Consider the following 16,797-nt stretch of genomic DNA (forward strand, 5'->3'; position numbering starts at 1 on the left):
TCTTAGGCATGAGGCATCTACCCTGGATTCCCCTGGTGGCTAAAACTTATTGTATATCTACATTCACCCACAATAAGGCCACCTCAGCTAACTAAAGCACTTGTTTGCTTTTGGTTAGAATTACATCAGCTAAGTCATTCACTCACTCACCAGACATGCATGGATGAACTCTATGGACCAGACACCAATTGGACACCCCAGCAGTTCCTCACCTCCGGTAGTGGAGGCAGGTGACTTTCAGAGAGTGGTGAGTACTTTGAGAGGAGGGATCGCTGACAAGGGTGGAGGGTCTAACACAGAAGGAAGGGTCTGGAGAGACTTCCTGGAGCTGGTCCTGTCTGAGCCGAGTCATACAGTTACCATCTAACAACTTAGACTTCTTTGGTTATAAGCAAGAGAATTCTAGTCTGGCTGACTAAGCAAAAGAGAAATCCTTGGAAGGTGTTTTAGTTAGGACACTTCAGGCTGTAACTAATTGAAAACTCAACTCAAAATAGCTAAAACAAGAGAAGAATTTATTATGTCATATACCAAGAAGTTTGCAGATCCCACGATTGGTTGGCTCATTGGCTCGATAATGTCCTTATGGATCCAGGTTCTTTCCATCTTTTGCTCTGTAGTCCTTGCAAAGCTGATTTTGGCCTTTAGGTTGAGCCCCTGGTGGTCAAGAGATGGTGCCTCAGCAGACTGTCTTTCTGTCTCATTGGTAACGTGCTTCTGTCAAACTAATCAATGACAATGGTGTGAAGACCCACTCCCTGGGCTGGGGAGGAGCCCAGCTCCTGGTAGATGAGATTTGGACCTCGGTAGCCAAGAAGAGGGGTGTTGAATGGACCTCTGCAGAAAGAAAATGGGAACCAAAGGAGAAGCTGAACAGCCTAACTCTGGGGAGGGCAGAAACCTGGGTGGTTCTGGGGGTCTCGGTGGAAACAACTACTAGGGCATTGTCCTCAGAACAGCCCATGAGGGTGAAACAGCTCCAGCCGAGTCACTCTGCTTCAAGTTCAGGTTCACATTCCTGGGCGAGAGCCGCATTGGCTGAGTCTGGCCACTGATTGATAGCCCTGCTTCCTGGACCACCTGCCCTGTGTGTGTGTGTGTGTGTGTGTGTGTGTGTGTGTGTGTGTGTGTGTGTGTGTGTGTGTGCGCGCGCTTCTCCTGAGGGAATTTGGGGAGCTGCTCCCTCAAGAAGGCAAGGAGAGCCCTGGCTGGTTTGGCTCAGTGGTTAGAGAGCCGGCCCAAGGACTGAAGGGCCGAGGGTTCCATTCCTGTCAAAGTTACATACCTTGGTTGCAGGCTCAATCCCCAGCCCCGGTGGGGGCAAGTGCAGGAGGCAACCAATCGATGTGTCTCTCTCACATCAGTGTTTCTCTCTCTCTCTCCCTACTCCCTTCCCCTCTTTCTAAAAAATCAATGAAAAAATATCCTCAGGTGAGGATTAACATAAGTAAGTAAGTAAGTAAATAAAGGCAAGGAAAAGGGAGTGAGAAGCCCCTGAGCTGAGATGAGTGGCAGAGAGCAGAAATGGGGGAAGCAGGGCCGGACCATGGATGGGCTTGTAAGCCATGCTCAGCTGGAGGGACCTCACATCAGTGAGGACTCTTATTTGCAAGCAACAGACACCAGTCTTGACCAATTTAAAGCAGATTTATTTAAAGGATATTAGGTAATTCACAGGCAGGAACAACATCCCAGGTGAAGGCAAAGACGCCTCTAAGCTTGCACCTCCAATGTTCCCGCCACAGGCACTACCCCTGTTGGCTCTGCGGCTGCTGCTGTCCTTGCAAGCATGGACCCTGCTTGGTCCCTGCTTGGTGGCATCACTGACTCCTAATTCTGAGCCTGGGGTAGGTGCGTCAAGCCAGGGGTCTTGTCGAAGCTGCAAGGGAGGCTTTGAAAGTGAGGGCTTGACCTTTTCAGGTTCCACAGGGAGGGAAGGGCTCACTTATATAATAAACTTGGAGATCTCCCAGAATACAGGAGAAGGCTTTAGTGGCTGGGTGGCAAGAAAAAAGTGACATGTGTCAACAGCACACTATCCTGAAGGCATCTGGGGAAGACTGTCAGCTTGCAGAAGCCAGAAACTGGGTCTTTTGTCCCCAGAGCCCTCTTGGCATGGAGCCTGGCCCAGAGGATGGGGTGTAAATATTTTCTGAGCTAATGCCCTGTCAGCAGAGGAGTGACATGAGCAGACTTAATTGGAGGGGTCAGATAGCCCCAGCTGTCCAGCAAGGGGAGGGGGGGCTTGGGCAGAGGCTGGGGCGGTGGGCATTGGGAACTTGTGTTTGCAAACACTTTCACTTCTTTGCCCCCACAGACTCCTCCTGTGACTGGGGCAGCTTGATTTCCCAGCGCACGGAATGCCCCTTTCACTCTGTGCTTTCTCCTCAAACTCCTGCTCTCCTCCCTGCCTCGACTCTCAGCTGATGACCCCCCTTCATGGAGCAAAGGGGCGCCCTTAGAGGCTAACTCTGCCTGCGTGCACAGAATTCTCTGCTGTTACAGGGCAGGAGGTGCTCCTCCGGGGCCCTGCAGCCCGGCGCCTTGGCCCTCTCACTCCTACTGCGTCAGCCTCCACCCCTGCCTGAGTCATGCTCATGAGCACGCAAACAGGCTCTCATTTCTTCCATCTTAAAAAACACACAAAAACTCCCTGGACCCTATCTATGCCCCTCCAGGTCCTGCCCTGTTTCTCCGCCCCCTTCATTGCAAAACTTGTGATCACAAATGCAGCTCCCTGACTCCCCTGGGAATATTCTTTCTTATTCTAGACTGGCTGGGCCATGTGACTGATTTTGACCAATGAAACATGAGCAGGAATGACTGTGTGTCACTAGAAACAAAAGATGTAAAAGCCAGTCAGTGGTTGGCCATGTCATCTGTTTTCTCCGCCAGGAGACTGCACAGAGCCTCAGCTCCTGCCTGAGCCATTGAGATTCTGGGGTCGCTTGTTATGTCAGCACGCCCTACCCTGTCCTAACTGATTACAGTGTTGTCTCGCCGCCCTCATATCCCATTCATTTTATTTTACATTAAATTTTTTTGTTTTTCAATTATACTTGACATACGATATTATATTAGTTTCAGGTGTACAACATAGTGATTAGACATTTATAAAACTTACGAAGTGATCACTCCACTAAGTCTAGTACCCACCTGGCACCACACATAGTTATTACAATATTATTGACTGTATTCCCTGTGCTGTACTTTGCATCCCCATGACTGTTTTTGTAACTGGCAATTTGTACATCTTAAGCCTTTTCACCCTTTTCGCCCATCCCCCCAAACTCTCTCCCATCTGGCAACCGTCAGTTTGTTCTCTGTATCTATGAGTTTGTTTCTGTTTTGTCTGTTTGTTTTGTTTCTTAGATTCCACATATAAGTGAAATCATATGGTATTTGTCTTCATCTGATTTATTTCACTTAGCAGAATACTCTCTCCCATTCACTCTTCATCCCACTCGGTATGCTCCTGCCCCCTCCTTTCCACCAGAAGTGAACTTGCCAGCATCACTAATTACCCCCACGATGCCACCTCAACTGTCCTCACATAAACCCCCAGCAGCCTTCATCATGCCAAGTCCTCCTTCCCTCTTGAAACACTCTTGGCTTCAGCCACATCACGCTTCCTGGCTTTCCCCTGACCTCGCTGGCCATTCCTTCAGAATTGTTATGTTGCCAGAAACCTCAGTCTTGTATCTCCTTTCTCTCTCTCTCTCTTTTTTTTTTTTTTTAAATATATCTTTATTGATTTCAGAGAGAGAAAAGGAGAGGGAGAGAGAGACAGAAACATCAATGATGAGAGAGTCACTGATCGGCTGCCTCCTGCAGGCCCCTGACTGGGGATCGAGCCCGCAACCCGGGCATGTGCCCTGACCGGGAATCGAACCCCGATCGCCTGGATCCTAGGTCGACGCTCAACCGCTGAGCCACCCCCGGCCGGGCTGTGTCTCCTTTCTCAGGTGACCCCATCCATTCCCAAGATTGAAATACCATCTGTATGCCGATGACTCCCCAGTGTGCAGCTCGCCTCTGGGCTCTGGTTTTGTACACCCAGCTGCCACCAAGTAAACGTCTCTATAAGGCTCCCTAGGCTTTGTATGTCCTGAACTGGGCTCTTGTCTGACTTCCTAGGCTCCTCCAGTCTCACTGTCCCCTCATCTCCTCTGGGCCCCCCATGGACCTCTCATCCCCTTTCTCCCACACTGGTTTATCTGTATGTCCATCAGTTTTATATCCCAGGCATTTCTCAATCTGTACACTGCTCCACATCTGTCCCCATGGCCCCTCCACCCTCCAGGCCACCTACATCTCTCACAGATAATAGTCCTCCCACCTGACTTCCTTGTCCCCCTCAATCATTGCTCCAGTAGCAGCCCCCCCAATCCAATCATGTCGCTCCTACTTCAGGTTCTTCAGTGGCTTCTTGCCACACCCAGAATTAGATCCAACTTTTGACTGAGGTTTTTAAGGCCCTGGAAGGCCTGCCTCCCGCACTTCTGACTGCATCTCTTGCCCCTCTTTCCTCACCAAGTTCAGTCCAGTCCCAGGGCCTTTGCACCTGTTGTTCCCTCTTCCTGGAAAGCTGTTCCTTGAAAGCAGGTTCACTTGCCTCCACATGCACACAAGCTAACGTCGGTCCCTCCATTTGTCCCTGTCTTAACCCAGTGCCTACCGCCCATTGTCAGTTTGGGCTTGTCTGGTTCCTTTTGTCTTTCCCCTGGAGTGTAGGCTCCGTGAAGGAAGCAGCCCTGTCTCACTGTGGCAGCACCAAGCATGGAGCTGTTTCTCAAATGAATGAAGGAGCTGAGGGACAGACTCAGAATGGGGTGATCGATACCTGGATGTGAGTTCTGAGTGCCTTTCCCTGACAGCAAGGAAGGGGTGGCTGTCGGGGGACTAGGAACAGGGACTTCGGGCAGAGACTTATACACCCGCTTCTCAGAGGCTGGTTTTCAGCCTCTGTTTTGTGTTGCCCAGTGCCAGGGCCTTCTGGACTTGGCAGGTCCTCACCCCACTCCCTCCCCCTCCCACTCCCTCAGGAGCCTCGGGCAGGCATCTCAATGGACACTTGCCTCTGAGGACTGTCCCAACCCCACAGAGGTTTCCTGCCCCACTAAACACACCTCATGCCACTCTGGTTTCAGTGGGCCTGTCTGGTTGCAGGTGGGTCCACAGTTTGCTGTGGTTTGCGGGGAAGGACAGTTGGCTCCACAGGATTCGGAGGGAGGAGGTGGGGCCCAGAGCCATGTCAAAACCTCCCAGGAAGAGCTGGTTCTCAGAGACTCTCAGCCCTTAGTCTTGGAGTCTGGCCTGCCACAGCCCAGGTTTTGGGGCCCCCAAACTGAGGAGCAAATTTGAGTAACATTGGACACACTTTATGAGCCCATGGGGGGCTTCACAAGGTAAAGGTTAGAGCCCACGTGCCCTGGGCTCCCTGCAGAGAGCTGGCAGCTCCAGACTGGGATGAATGGACTGGGAGAGAGAGCAAAGTAGAGGTCAAGCCCCCATCTCCACTTGCTGTGCTGTGGGGGCAGCCAAGTCCTGGCAGGGAACTTGAACTTGGGGTTAAGTGCCGATTCCACTCATAGTCTGATTTCTCAGGTGACCTCTGCCACACCTCGGGTCTGGGAGCACCAGGGTCGGTGGGGAGAAATCCAGGGTTCCCTGAGGGTTGCGCAGCAGCTCCTTTTGATAACAGTAGCAGAAAACAAATCATCACCCTTGGGGGGCACCTTCCTGCAGTCCCCCTGGACTAGCAGTTCAAGGGCACAGTCTCACTGCACTCTTTCAATACCCAATAAGGCAGGTGTTCTGACCCCAGTTCCTGACTAAGAAACTGAGGCCTCAGAGATTTAGTGACCTGCCCGAGGTGGCCCAGCTGAAATGTGCCCCTTTCCGGGCTGGTCCCAAGCCCAGGCAATAGCTGGGTACAGAGCTACTTGCACTAGCCTCCAGCCCCCCTTCCCATGGAGGGACTCCCGCAGCGAGGAGGTGGTAGACATGGAAAGGCAGAGGATAGGAGAGGCCGAGGTTGCTCCCACAAGGCCTTCTGAGTGCTTGGCAGCCCAATTAGCATGGCGTTCCTGGCCAGGCCTGCTCAGGGGGCTAGGCATAGCAGATGAAAGCTGAAAGGTTATTTCAATAAGGGGCCGCCCACTTGCCAGCTGAGAGTGATCCTGGTGTGCTGGAGGGACCTGGAGTGCATGCGTACATAATTCAGCGTGTCGGGAGGAGAGTGGGAGCTAAAGGCAAAGCCAGAGTAAGTGTCAAGATAAGACGGGGACATCACAGGCCAGGGATGCATCTCTCTTCCGAGAGGGTCCTGCCCCCTCTCGGGGATGGAGCTCAGGGATGTTTCGGGATGAAAGGTTTCACTGGCAACCCACTTAATGGTCTCCAGAGACAAAAACATGCTTACATATACACATGTGTGTACCCAGGTCTATGCATACACGGCATGTACACACATAGATAAACAAACACAAATGCGTGCACACACATACACATGCACACACAGAGGTTCCATCTGGGCCCAGGACTGCCTCCGGGCTGCAGGCACTGGGCCTGAGGTGCCGGTGTCTGAAGAAAATTCAGGCCTCATGCCTGCCTGCTTGTCTCTTCCTCATGTGCCCAGAGATGTTCTTTTGGCTGGGATTGGGGCACAGTCCTGGCCCCCAGGTAGGGTGACTAACTTGTCTTTGCTTGTTTGGGGTTTTCCAGTTTTAACACTGAAAGTTTTACATCTTGGGAAACCGCTGAGCTCCAGGCAAACCTGAGCTGGTCACTCTGTCCCTGGCCTTAGGCAGGCTTGGTGTGCATCTTCCCTCCCAGAACTCTGTCCCGTCACCTCTGTGATGGCCAAGGGGCCCTCAGGAGAGAGCCAAGGCTGAATCTGCTCTCACCCTGGAAGCCTCATTACTAATAAGAACCACTATGTTTATTGAGCGCTTACCATGAGCCAGGGCCAAAGGTTTTCTTCTTGAGCACCTACTGTGTGCCAAGCACTGCTCTAGGCCCTCGGGCTACACCAGGGAACACACCAGACAAAAATCACTGTCCTTGTGGAGCTGACACTCAGTAGAGGAAGACAGAAAAAAATTTGGAAAATAAAATAAAATGGGCTGCTGGGGAAGATCATGTGGGGAGAGACCAGAATGGTGACGTGAGAGCCCTGCAGATACCCTGGGAAGTGTTCCAGGCAGTGGGAACAGCATGTGCACAGGGCTGGAGATGCGCCTAGCCTGTGAGAGAACAACAAGGAGAAAAGTGAGGCTGGGCAGGAGGAGAGGAAGTGGGCCGCCTCTGGGCCACGGTCAGAACCTGGGGGTCAGGCGAGGACTTACTGAGTGCGATGGGAGCCACGGAGGGTTGAGCAGAGGAGCCGCGTGCTCTGACCTAAGCTTTCCTGCACGTTAGCAGCAACGTCGGGGTAGTGGTGGGAGCATGGGGACCACCCAGGACTGTTGTAACAGTCAGGGCGAGATGTGACGGTGGCCCAGCCCAAGGTGGCAGCTGGGAGAAGTGGATGGATTCTGGATAAGTTCTGAAGTTGAGCTGACAGGATTTCTGAGGAATTGGGGGAGAGGTGAGAGAGACAGAGGAGCCCATATGACTCTGAGGTTCTTGGCCTGAGCAGCCGGAATGAAGGAGCTGCCTTCCCTCGAGATGGAAGAAGCTTGTGCGGGGAGAGCAGCAGCTCGACTTCGGGCGGATTGCGTTTGACTGGTGGAGACACGGAGGAGGCAGGTGGATATAGGCGTCTGCAGACGGGGAGCCAGGCTGCAGCTTTAAAGGATAATACCCATTTTATAGGTGAGGAAAGTGAGGCTCACACAAGCCAGGGGACACACTTGTTAAGCTGGGGAACTGGGACCCAGGCCTCTCTGGCTCTGGCCCACTGCCCTGTGCCGCCCTGCCCAACCCCCCCATGCCTGGCAGCAGGGGCTGTGGAGGGAAGCCCAGCGCGGCCCTGGCTGGCTTCCTTGTCTCCAGGGCTGAGCCAGGCTGAGGTGGTGGGGGGCTGCTCACCAGGAAGTGGCCTGTGTTTGGGTGCGGCACAGAGGGACAGTGCCAAGTGGCCTGAGGCGCCAGTAGCTCTGTGAGCGTAGCTGGCCCGGCCTGAGGCCATTATCTGACCAGCAGAGCCATTCGGTCAGCATCGATTGGCTGAGAGGAGCATCTGGCAAGGCTGGGGTGGGGGGAGCTCTGCCCGGTTCACAGGGAGGGCAGGTGCAGAGCCACGTGGCTATCGGTCTCCGAGACCCAGGGAGCCCCATGGGCCTGCCTGGGGACCATGGGGATGCCAGTGCATCGGGCTGCTCCTGGGCAGGTGTGTGGAGGGGGAGCCCCTTTGGGGCCAGGTGCTGTCAGATTTAGGTCAGTGTGAGGCCTGAGACCTTGGGGTCAGAAAGGGCTGCCCAGCCCTCAGACGGGGCTGCCCTGCTCTCCCCGTGCAGCATGGAGTATCTGGATTTGGAGTCAGTTGGCGAGGCCTACGCCACTGCCTGGCTCACCAGCTGTGTGGCCTTGGCCAGCCACTTCCCTTCGTGTTCTACCTGCCTCCCTCCATGAAATGGCAGGGCACCCATGGGGTGTTGTGAGGATTCCATGTAAGGAACCTGGCACACGCTGAAGGCTGGATCTTCCTTGCTTAGTTCCCTTCCTGCTGCCCAAAGTGGGGAAGGTGCATGGCCCCTGCCACGCTGGCCTTCTAGCCTTGCTGGAGTGGGAGCCCTGTCAGTGCTGGTCCCAGGGGGCGCTGATTGGCTTCCCCAGCCCAGCTGAGCTGGTGTTATAGCCTCTTTGGGAGCTCTGGCCACTTAGAGGCTAAGAGAGGGGCCAGGGTAAGATGGGGGCCTGTCACCTGCTTCCCTACCTCGGTGCTTTTTCACATGCCCTTCCCACCATCCCACCAGGTCCTGCACATCCTAGGAATGGGCTGCTGAGTGGATTGGGTGAGGTGCGTGCCCATGCTCACCTCTGTCCCAGCAGGTGAGAGGTTTTAGCGTTTGCAGAAAGAACAATACTGGCTCTTTATTCCTGCATATCCTCTGTGCTGGCAGGGTAGTAGAGGGCTTCATGGAGGAGGTGACATGAGGGCAGCAGGAGCCCTCCCTGAACTTCCCCCACACCCCTAGGTGCCTACTTTGGGACTGGCACCTGGCCAGACTGCCTAGTATTGTGAGACCCCCTATCTGCTAGTCCATGAGCACCTGCCCAGTTCACCCGGGTCTCTCCCTACCCTGGCATCCTGGATACTCCAGGACTCTGGCAGCAAGTGTTGAATGGAGGAAGGAATGAATGAGGCTGCAGAGAGCCAGGTAAGCTCAGATACGTGGGAGGCCAGGAGGTTTGGGAGTAGCTGAGCAGAGCAGTCAGTCGGGTGCATGCCCCTGGAGGAAGAGGAGGAGAGCCTGAGGAAGGCCAGAGACTGGGGACACCCAGCCTTGCTTTCTTCAGCCCCCTCAGGCAGAGCAACCCCTGCCTTACCAAGAGGAGCCTGAGGAGGCTGATGGGAGGGGGTGCAAGGCTCCTCCATGCAGACTCCGATCCCTGCTAATTTGCAGTCTTAAAATGCACAGCAAAGGCACCAGCCTCCTTGTTAGTGCATTAATCAGCAATCAGTGGGTTGAGGCTCCCATGGGCACGCGGAGAGGGCACAAGAGGAGTCTCAGCCATGCAGTGCGAACCTCCGGCGTGGTGACAATCTAGGGCCAGGGAACCCACTGGCTCAGGAAAGGGGTGCTGGAGGCAGGTGAGGTTGTCTGGGAGGGCTGGTCCAGGGCTTTGGAGATGGGACCAGCTTCCAGAGTGAGTAGACTCAGCTGAGACCCACTCCAGTGTCCAGTGGGAGGGGGCAGCTTCCGTGGCATGGGCCCCCTGGCATCTGAGCAGTAATAAAAGGTGGATATTGGCTGGGATCCCTACCTCTCCTTGAGGATGAGCGTAGGTCCAGTCCAAGCATTGGCTGGGCTCTCTGCCTCCTTCTGGGCCCCTCTCAAGAGGATGGGCGTAGGTCCAGGGCTCCTGCCCTGGGTCCTGCCTTCACCCTGCCCCCTGTTATTTGACCCCCTCCCATCTGTCAAAGTGTGTTCACACATCAGTTGCTAAGCTCACACCTAGATTTTTGGGCATTTGGCTTTTTTCATCCAAACAAGGGTCTTCACTGGTTTCCCCTGTGCTCCCAACATCTCCTGGAGGCACCTGAGGAAGGAGTGTTGCTCTCTGTGGCTCCCCCAGCTTCTCTGGACATCATGTCAGATAACCCCTTCCCAAAACCTTAAAAAGACAGAGCAACAACAGCAGGCAGAAGGGCTGTCTGCCCCCCACCCCCCAGGTTATGGGGCAGGAAAACCCCTCACCCTCCACCCCCACACAGGGTAATTCTGAGGATCAGAGCAGCTTGAGCAGAAGTGCTTTGTCAACTCTGTAAGCTGCACAAATGTCAAGTGGCATTAGCACTGAGCCTGTCCCAGCTCACCCGGGTCCCCATGGTGAGCAGCTTAAGGGAAGGAAATGCCTTTGTCTTTGTAGGACCCTCGAGATGGGTGGTTGTATGGCCCTGTGTGACCCACAAGTACAGGTTCATGGCCATGGCCCTGCCTCTTCAGCACAGAGACCATCATGAACTTCCTTGAGCTGGGAGGGGGTCCTGAGCTTCCTCACAGTGGCAGGATGAGGTCTGCATCCCCAGGGCAGGGTGCCTGGGAGAGAGCAGCCTGGGCAGGGGTGAGGAGTGGAGCTGAGCAAAGGGAAAGGGGGTGTCAGGTGCAGCTCTGGAAGGTGCAGCCAGTGTGGGTTGGGCCTTCCTCCCAGCCCTGGGTGTTGGAGGCTCAAGGCAGCAGGCAGGTTCCCCAAGAGTCAGCAGGGGCTTGGGGTCCAGGTTCCTATGCCTTACTCTCCTACCTCTCCCTGTGGGGCCGGGGTCTGCTGGCCAGACTGAGGTGGGCAGCGGGGAGCTGGAGGTCAGACACAAGCCTCCACAGGGGTGGCATGGCTATCACTTACTCATGTTACAGATGGAAACAAGCCGAGGAGGCAGGCGCACGCACCCGCCTGGGGCCTGGCCTGCTGTCCAGTGGTCACAATGACTGAAGGCACTGCAGGGGCTGCACAGAGCAGGGCTTGCCCCAGAAAGGGTCCCCACAGCCGCACTGCCACCACCACCACCACAGAGGTCATAATTGCTCTGAAATCATAATCAAACCCAATTATGCAAAAACCAAATTATTTGCGATAATTTTTATGTGTTGGAAACGTTAGATCGAAGCTGGGTGATTACAGGGGGACGGGAAGCAGCTGCCACTCTCTGGGAGCCCATAACTCCCAACAGCTGGGAACTGTCACTTAGTTACGATGCCATTTTTGCCAGAAATGAAGGGTGGCAGTGGTGGGGAGCCTTGCCTGAGCCTGGGCAGGCGGCCTTGGAGCCTGGCTGGGTGGCCAGCATGAGGACGGGAGCAGGGCCTGCCCAAGAGTGGCTGGGAGGGTTGGTTCTCTCATTCTGCACACTCTGGGCACAGCTGGCAGCAGGAAGAACCGTCAGAGCTGCCCCAGGCCCCCAGCTCCCCAGAGAGGCCTGGCTGGCCAAGCTGGAAGGGCAGGGCAGGAGGCCAACTCAGGCAGTGACGAGCCTGGAGCCTGTCCCCCGAACACGGGCGCGCCTGCCGGGCTACCGGGGGCAGCTATGACCCCGGAAAAAGGCAGGTAATGACTATCGTCCATAATGAGGCTGCTCCGATAATGAGCATGGGGCTATTATCCGACCACAGGCTGGACACATCCGAAAATAAATTATTTTAAGGATCCATTAACGAATGCCTAATTAATGCCCAATTAGAGGGAAGCTACAGAGAAGACGCCCCGGACAGTCTCGCGGCAAGGCTTGGTTTGCAACCACAGCCTGGGAGCTGGAGTGAGGTGGGGAGAGGGGAGGAGCCAGAGGTGCACTTGAATGGGGGATGGGGGGGCAACAAGGGGGGACACAGCTGCTTCTGTCTGGGAGCTTCATGGGCCCCAGGGCCTTGCCAGCCTTTGTACCTCCCCCAGTTGTTTGCATACCTGTGTATTCTCTGTACCTCTTCACAGCTAAGTGAGGGACAACTATCACTACTTAGAAATGAGAAAACTGAGACACAGAGGGGTGACACGTAGTTGAGGATGTGGGAGGCACTGTAAATGAGACATCTTTTGAAATCAACTTTGGTGTCATGCATGCATGCATGTTTGCTTGTTATGGGAAATAACTTAAATAAAGAAACTCCTAAGAATTCCATATGAGATATTTACTTGGTTAGAACAGGAGTCTGCACCACTGTGTGCTCACACAGGTAACAGCGAGAAAGTGGCAGAGCTGGAACAGGAACTGGAGGCTGGCTGCTGGGTGAACCTCACCCCAGCAAGGCTGGCAGAGCCTGAGGAGGTGGGGCTAGGAGGTTGGGGGCGGGACTATGGAGTATGAGTGGGAATCAGAGCCTTCACACCCCAAGCTTATCTCACAGCCCTGGCTGGGGAGAAAACCCCCAGTAGAGGTAGGGTGTTAGGGTGGGGGGATCAGTATCTAGCCCCAGATGGGGGCCTGGCTTGGGCCTGACCCCTGCCTTCATCCCATCAGGAGCCGGGCCTCCAGGGGGGCCACCATCCTAGACAGCTGAACACAGCAGACAAGACAGTGCCCCAGCAGGCCGAGGAGGGTCACCTGCGGCTGGTCCTCCCTGTCTCCAACGGGGATGTCTCCCGCCTCCGCCTCCGGGACAGCCTCTGACCTGGCTGTGCTCTCTCCCACCAGGGTGCTGTGTGGAGCTGCTGCTGCTGCTGCTGGCTGGAGAGCTGCCCCTGGGCTGCAGCTGCCCGCGGGACTGCGTGTGCTACCCGGCGCCCATGACCGTCAGCTGCCAGGCACACAACTTCGCTGCCATCCCGGAGGGCATCCCGGAGGACAGCGAGCGCGTCTTCCTGCAGAACAACCGCATCACCCTCCTCCAGCAGGGCCACTTCAGCCCCGCCATGGTCACCTTGTGGATCTACTCCAACAACATCACCTTCATCGACCCCAACACCTTCGAAGGCTTCGTGCACTTGGAGGAGCTGGACCTCGGTGACAACAGGCAGCTGCGGACGCTGGCGCCCGAGACCTTCCAGGGCCTGGTGAAGCTCCACGCCCTCTACCTCTATAAGTGCGGGCTCAGCGCCCTGCCCCCGGGCATCTTCAGCGGCCTGCACAGCCTGCAGTACCTCTACCTGCAGGACAACCACATTGAGTACCTGCAGGATGACATCTTTGTGGACCTGGTCAACCTCAGTCACCTGTTTCTCCACGGCAACAAGCTGTGGAGCCTGGGCCAGGACACCTTCCGGGGGCTGGTGAACCTGGACCGGCTGCTGCTTCACGAGAACCAGCTGCAGTGGGTCCACCACAAGGCTTTCCACGACCTCCGCCGGCTCACCACCCTCTTCCTCTTCAACAACAGCCTCTCCCAGCTGCAGGGTGACTGCCTGGCACCCCTGGGGGCCCTGGAGTTCCTCCGCCTCAATGGGAACGCCTGGGACTGTGGCTGCCGGGGGCGCTCCTTGTGGGAATGGCTTCGGAGGTTCCGTGGCTCCAGCTCTGCTGTCCCTTGCGCGTCCCCTGAGCAGCGGCAGGGCCAAGACCTGAAACTGCTGAGTGCTGAGGATTTCCGGAACTGCACCGGGCCAGAATCCCCACACCAGATCAAGACACACACGCTCACCACCACCGACAGGGCCGCCAGAAAGGAACATCACTCGGTCTGGGGCCCCACCAGGGACAAGGGCCACCCACCTGGCTCCCGGTCGGGCTACGGGAAGCCAGGCAAGAACTGCACCGGCCACAAGAATCGCAGCCAGGTCTCCAAGGTGGGTGCCGGGAAGCAGACCCAGGAGCTGCAGGACTATGCCCCTGATTACCAGCACAAGGTCAGCTTTGACATCATACCCACCGGGCGGCCCAAGAGGAAGGGCAAGTGTGCCCGCAGGACCCCCATCCGGGCCCCCAGCGGGGTGCAGCAGGCCTCATCCGGCAGTTCTCTGGGGGCCTCGATCCTGGCCTGGATACTGGGGCTAGCAGTCACTCTCCGCTGAGGACCCAGGGCACCAGCACCCAGCACTGCCACATGTCCACCAAGGAACAGAATTTCTTTTCTTTTTCTACAAGTGGAGGATCTGCTGGGTTTCAGGCAGAGTCTGGTAAAGGCTTCAGCTGCTGTCTGGGCCCTGCCTGGTGGATTATAAACCCAAAGTGTACAGCCCCAAGCAGGAGAGGATTAGCACGCCTCACCCAGCTGTCCCAGCCAGCCCTCGCCCAGCAGCCATGGACAGCATCCAGCCAGCAAGGCGGTTCAAGTGCTCAGACAGAATCCTTCCTTGGCAACAATGGGACTATGCCCCACGGGAGCTGAGCTCTGTGGAATCCTGGTTATTTGGAGAGGTCTGAAGAGCTCCCGCCATTCTTGGAGGAAGCAGGACTCAGAGGAACAGATGATGCTCATGCAAGAGGCTGGGTGACCGGCCATCTAGGTGGCATTTTAGCTTTTGCCTGACGTCACTTAGTCAACCTGCCCTGAATCCAACAGTGTGCCACCTTCAGTCCCTTCCCTGGGGTGACACCTCTCATTCCTGATGTCTCAGGCAACCCTGGCACACTCAGCCCAGACCCTGGGCTCCAAGAACCAGTTACCAAAGGAAAGATCATCAGAGGCTGAAATTTAGAACTTCATCATGTGCAATGAGGTTCTCACAGGAGGTGCAGTTTTATAACTATGTCCACTTATATATATACACACTCTACATATATATATATATACACACACACGAAGACACAGGTCCCCTGCCCCACACCCTTACCAAACTGTATGTCTTCTTATGTTTATAAAGTATATGGAAAGCTATATCTTCTGAATTAAGGATTGTATTGGTGATTTCTAGCAAGAAAAGAGTTATAGGATTTTTGTCTAGAATCCAAACCTGCAACAACAGTCCCCATGTAACCTGGGCTTGCCCGGGACCATAGGCAAATGGTCAGTGGGGAGGGTCAGTGAGAAGGGGAGGCAGCAAGAATCACATCAGGGGACCAATATTCTTAGGTATTTAGAGCATCACCTTGTTTTTATATGCAACACAAGCCCATCTGCTGCCCTGGAGCACCATCACCCCCACTATAGTAACTGTTGGCGTCAGGGTGAGAAGCGAGAATCAGCTTGTTGGACATCAGGGAGCCAGGTTCTGGGGACAGGCTGGCTGGAGAAAGGGAGGGAAGGAGCTTTGGGTTTCTTAGGTCATTGGGTGAAGAAGCCTTCACAGTGTTAGTTCAATAGGCTGGGCAGTGTCATCAGCCTAGCGTGTTGCCAGCAATGGTCTCGACAGGCCAGAGCGACTTTGGGCATGAGCCCAGGCCTCCAGCACAGCTTAACTGCTGAATTTTTCCTTGGGGCTCTTTGATGGGCGTCTCAGCAAGGGCTCTGTGTAGGGTGGCAGGAGGGAAAGGGCAGGTGGCCTTAGCAGAAGGGAAACAGTGAGGGCATTTCAAGAACCATCTCAGGCACTTCTGCCTTGGGGAGGCCCTGTCCCTACTGGCCCTTCTGAAGATGCCAGGGTCAGGCAGAGGTCAGGTGGCCAGACTCAGGCATCGGGAGCGGGGATGTGCAGGGACTAACACAGGTGAGCCCAGGTAGGGGACAGGGGCTCCGGTCAAGGTCGGCCATGCTGTTGGCTGGAGCCTGGTTGGGCACAATCTCTTTTGCGCTTTGCACAAACCTGAATCCCCCACCAGAGAGGATGTATATGAGGAGCAAGAAATACTGAATCCAATTAAGAGAGAAAAATAATAATAAAAAAATTTTCTCTTGGACAAGAACCCTGTTTCTCATTTCCTAACCCCGCATTCCTGAAGGGGTGACAGATCCCAAGCATTTGTGGGTGGGCGAGCCTGGCTGGGCACAGCTCTGAGAACACAGCGTGTTTGTTGGCGGGAGGAGCTGTATGGGGCAGGGGCACACTGACTCACTGGGATGCATGGGCACATGCGTACACGCACACGCACACGCACACACACTTCTTGTTCGTCCCATGGTTCTTTCCTCGCCCGCACAGAACATGACTCACTTCCACACTCTGGCTGCGCTGGGTCGGCACCATCTCCGTGGCCTTCCCCAGAGCAGGCTAGGTGGACCCTTCCCGGCCTGTTCCTAAGGGCCTCACCACCAGCAGCCGAGCTATTGATTCTTAGGGGGTTCTGGGGTGGCTGGAAAGGAATTGCCAGTTCCTGGAGCCCAGAGGGATTTCCAGGAGCTCAGGGACCAACCCAGACAGCAGTGGACTGGGTCTGGAGGTTGCACCTGCCTCTCTGGCCTTGGAGAAAGGAGAGATTTCTCAAATAGAGGGAAGAGGGCTGTGTTTGTTTTCAACCCTCACCTGAAGATATGTGTTACTGATTTTAGAGAGAGGGAAAGGGAAAGAGAGAGAGAGAGATGTATGAGAGAAACACCGGTCGGTTGCCTCCTGTATGTGCCCCCACTGGGGACTGAACCTGCAACCTAGGTATATGCCCTGACCTGGAATCGAACCGGCAACCTTTTAGTATCTGGAACAATGCTCCAACCAATCGAGCCACACCGACCAGGGCAGGGCTGTGTTTTCAGGTCTAGACAAATCCTCCTCCCTACAAGGCTTGAAATGGGCACTAAAGGGAGTCCACCAAGGGCGGAACAAATTGTCTTTGGCCTGTGGTTGTTCCCTGATGGCGTGCCTGCTCTTACCCAGGCCAGTGTCAAAGCC

The 16,797-nt window shown here is 55.2% G+C and overlaps 1 protein-coding gene across 1 annotated transcript in view; it reads left to right on the top strand.

The window, feature by feature from the left end:
• RTN4RL1 (reticulon 4 receptor like 1) overlaps positions 1-15,877 on the top strand; it is a 65,745-nt gene extending 49,868 nt beyond the window's left edge. The window contains exon 2 of the mRNA XM_087825971.1: positions 12,794-15,877. Within this exon, the coding sequence (XP_087682097.1) occupies positions 12,794-14,106 (1,313 nt within the window). The 3' untranslated portion in view covers positions 14,107-15,877. The remainder of the gene's footprint in view (positions 1-12,793) is intronic.
• The last annotated feature ends 920 nt before the right edge of the window (positions 15,878-16,797 follow it).

The sequence above is a fragment of the Miniopterus natalensis genome, chromosome 17 (genome assembly GCF_054644295.1).
Source record: "Miniopterus natalensis isolate mMinNat1 chromosome 17, mMinNat1.hap1, whole genome shotgun sequence".
In the NCBI taxonomy this organism is placed as follows: Eukaryota; Metazoa; Chordata; class Mammalia; order Chiroptera; family Miniopteridae; genus Miniopterus; species Miniopterus natalensis.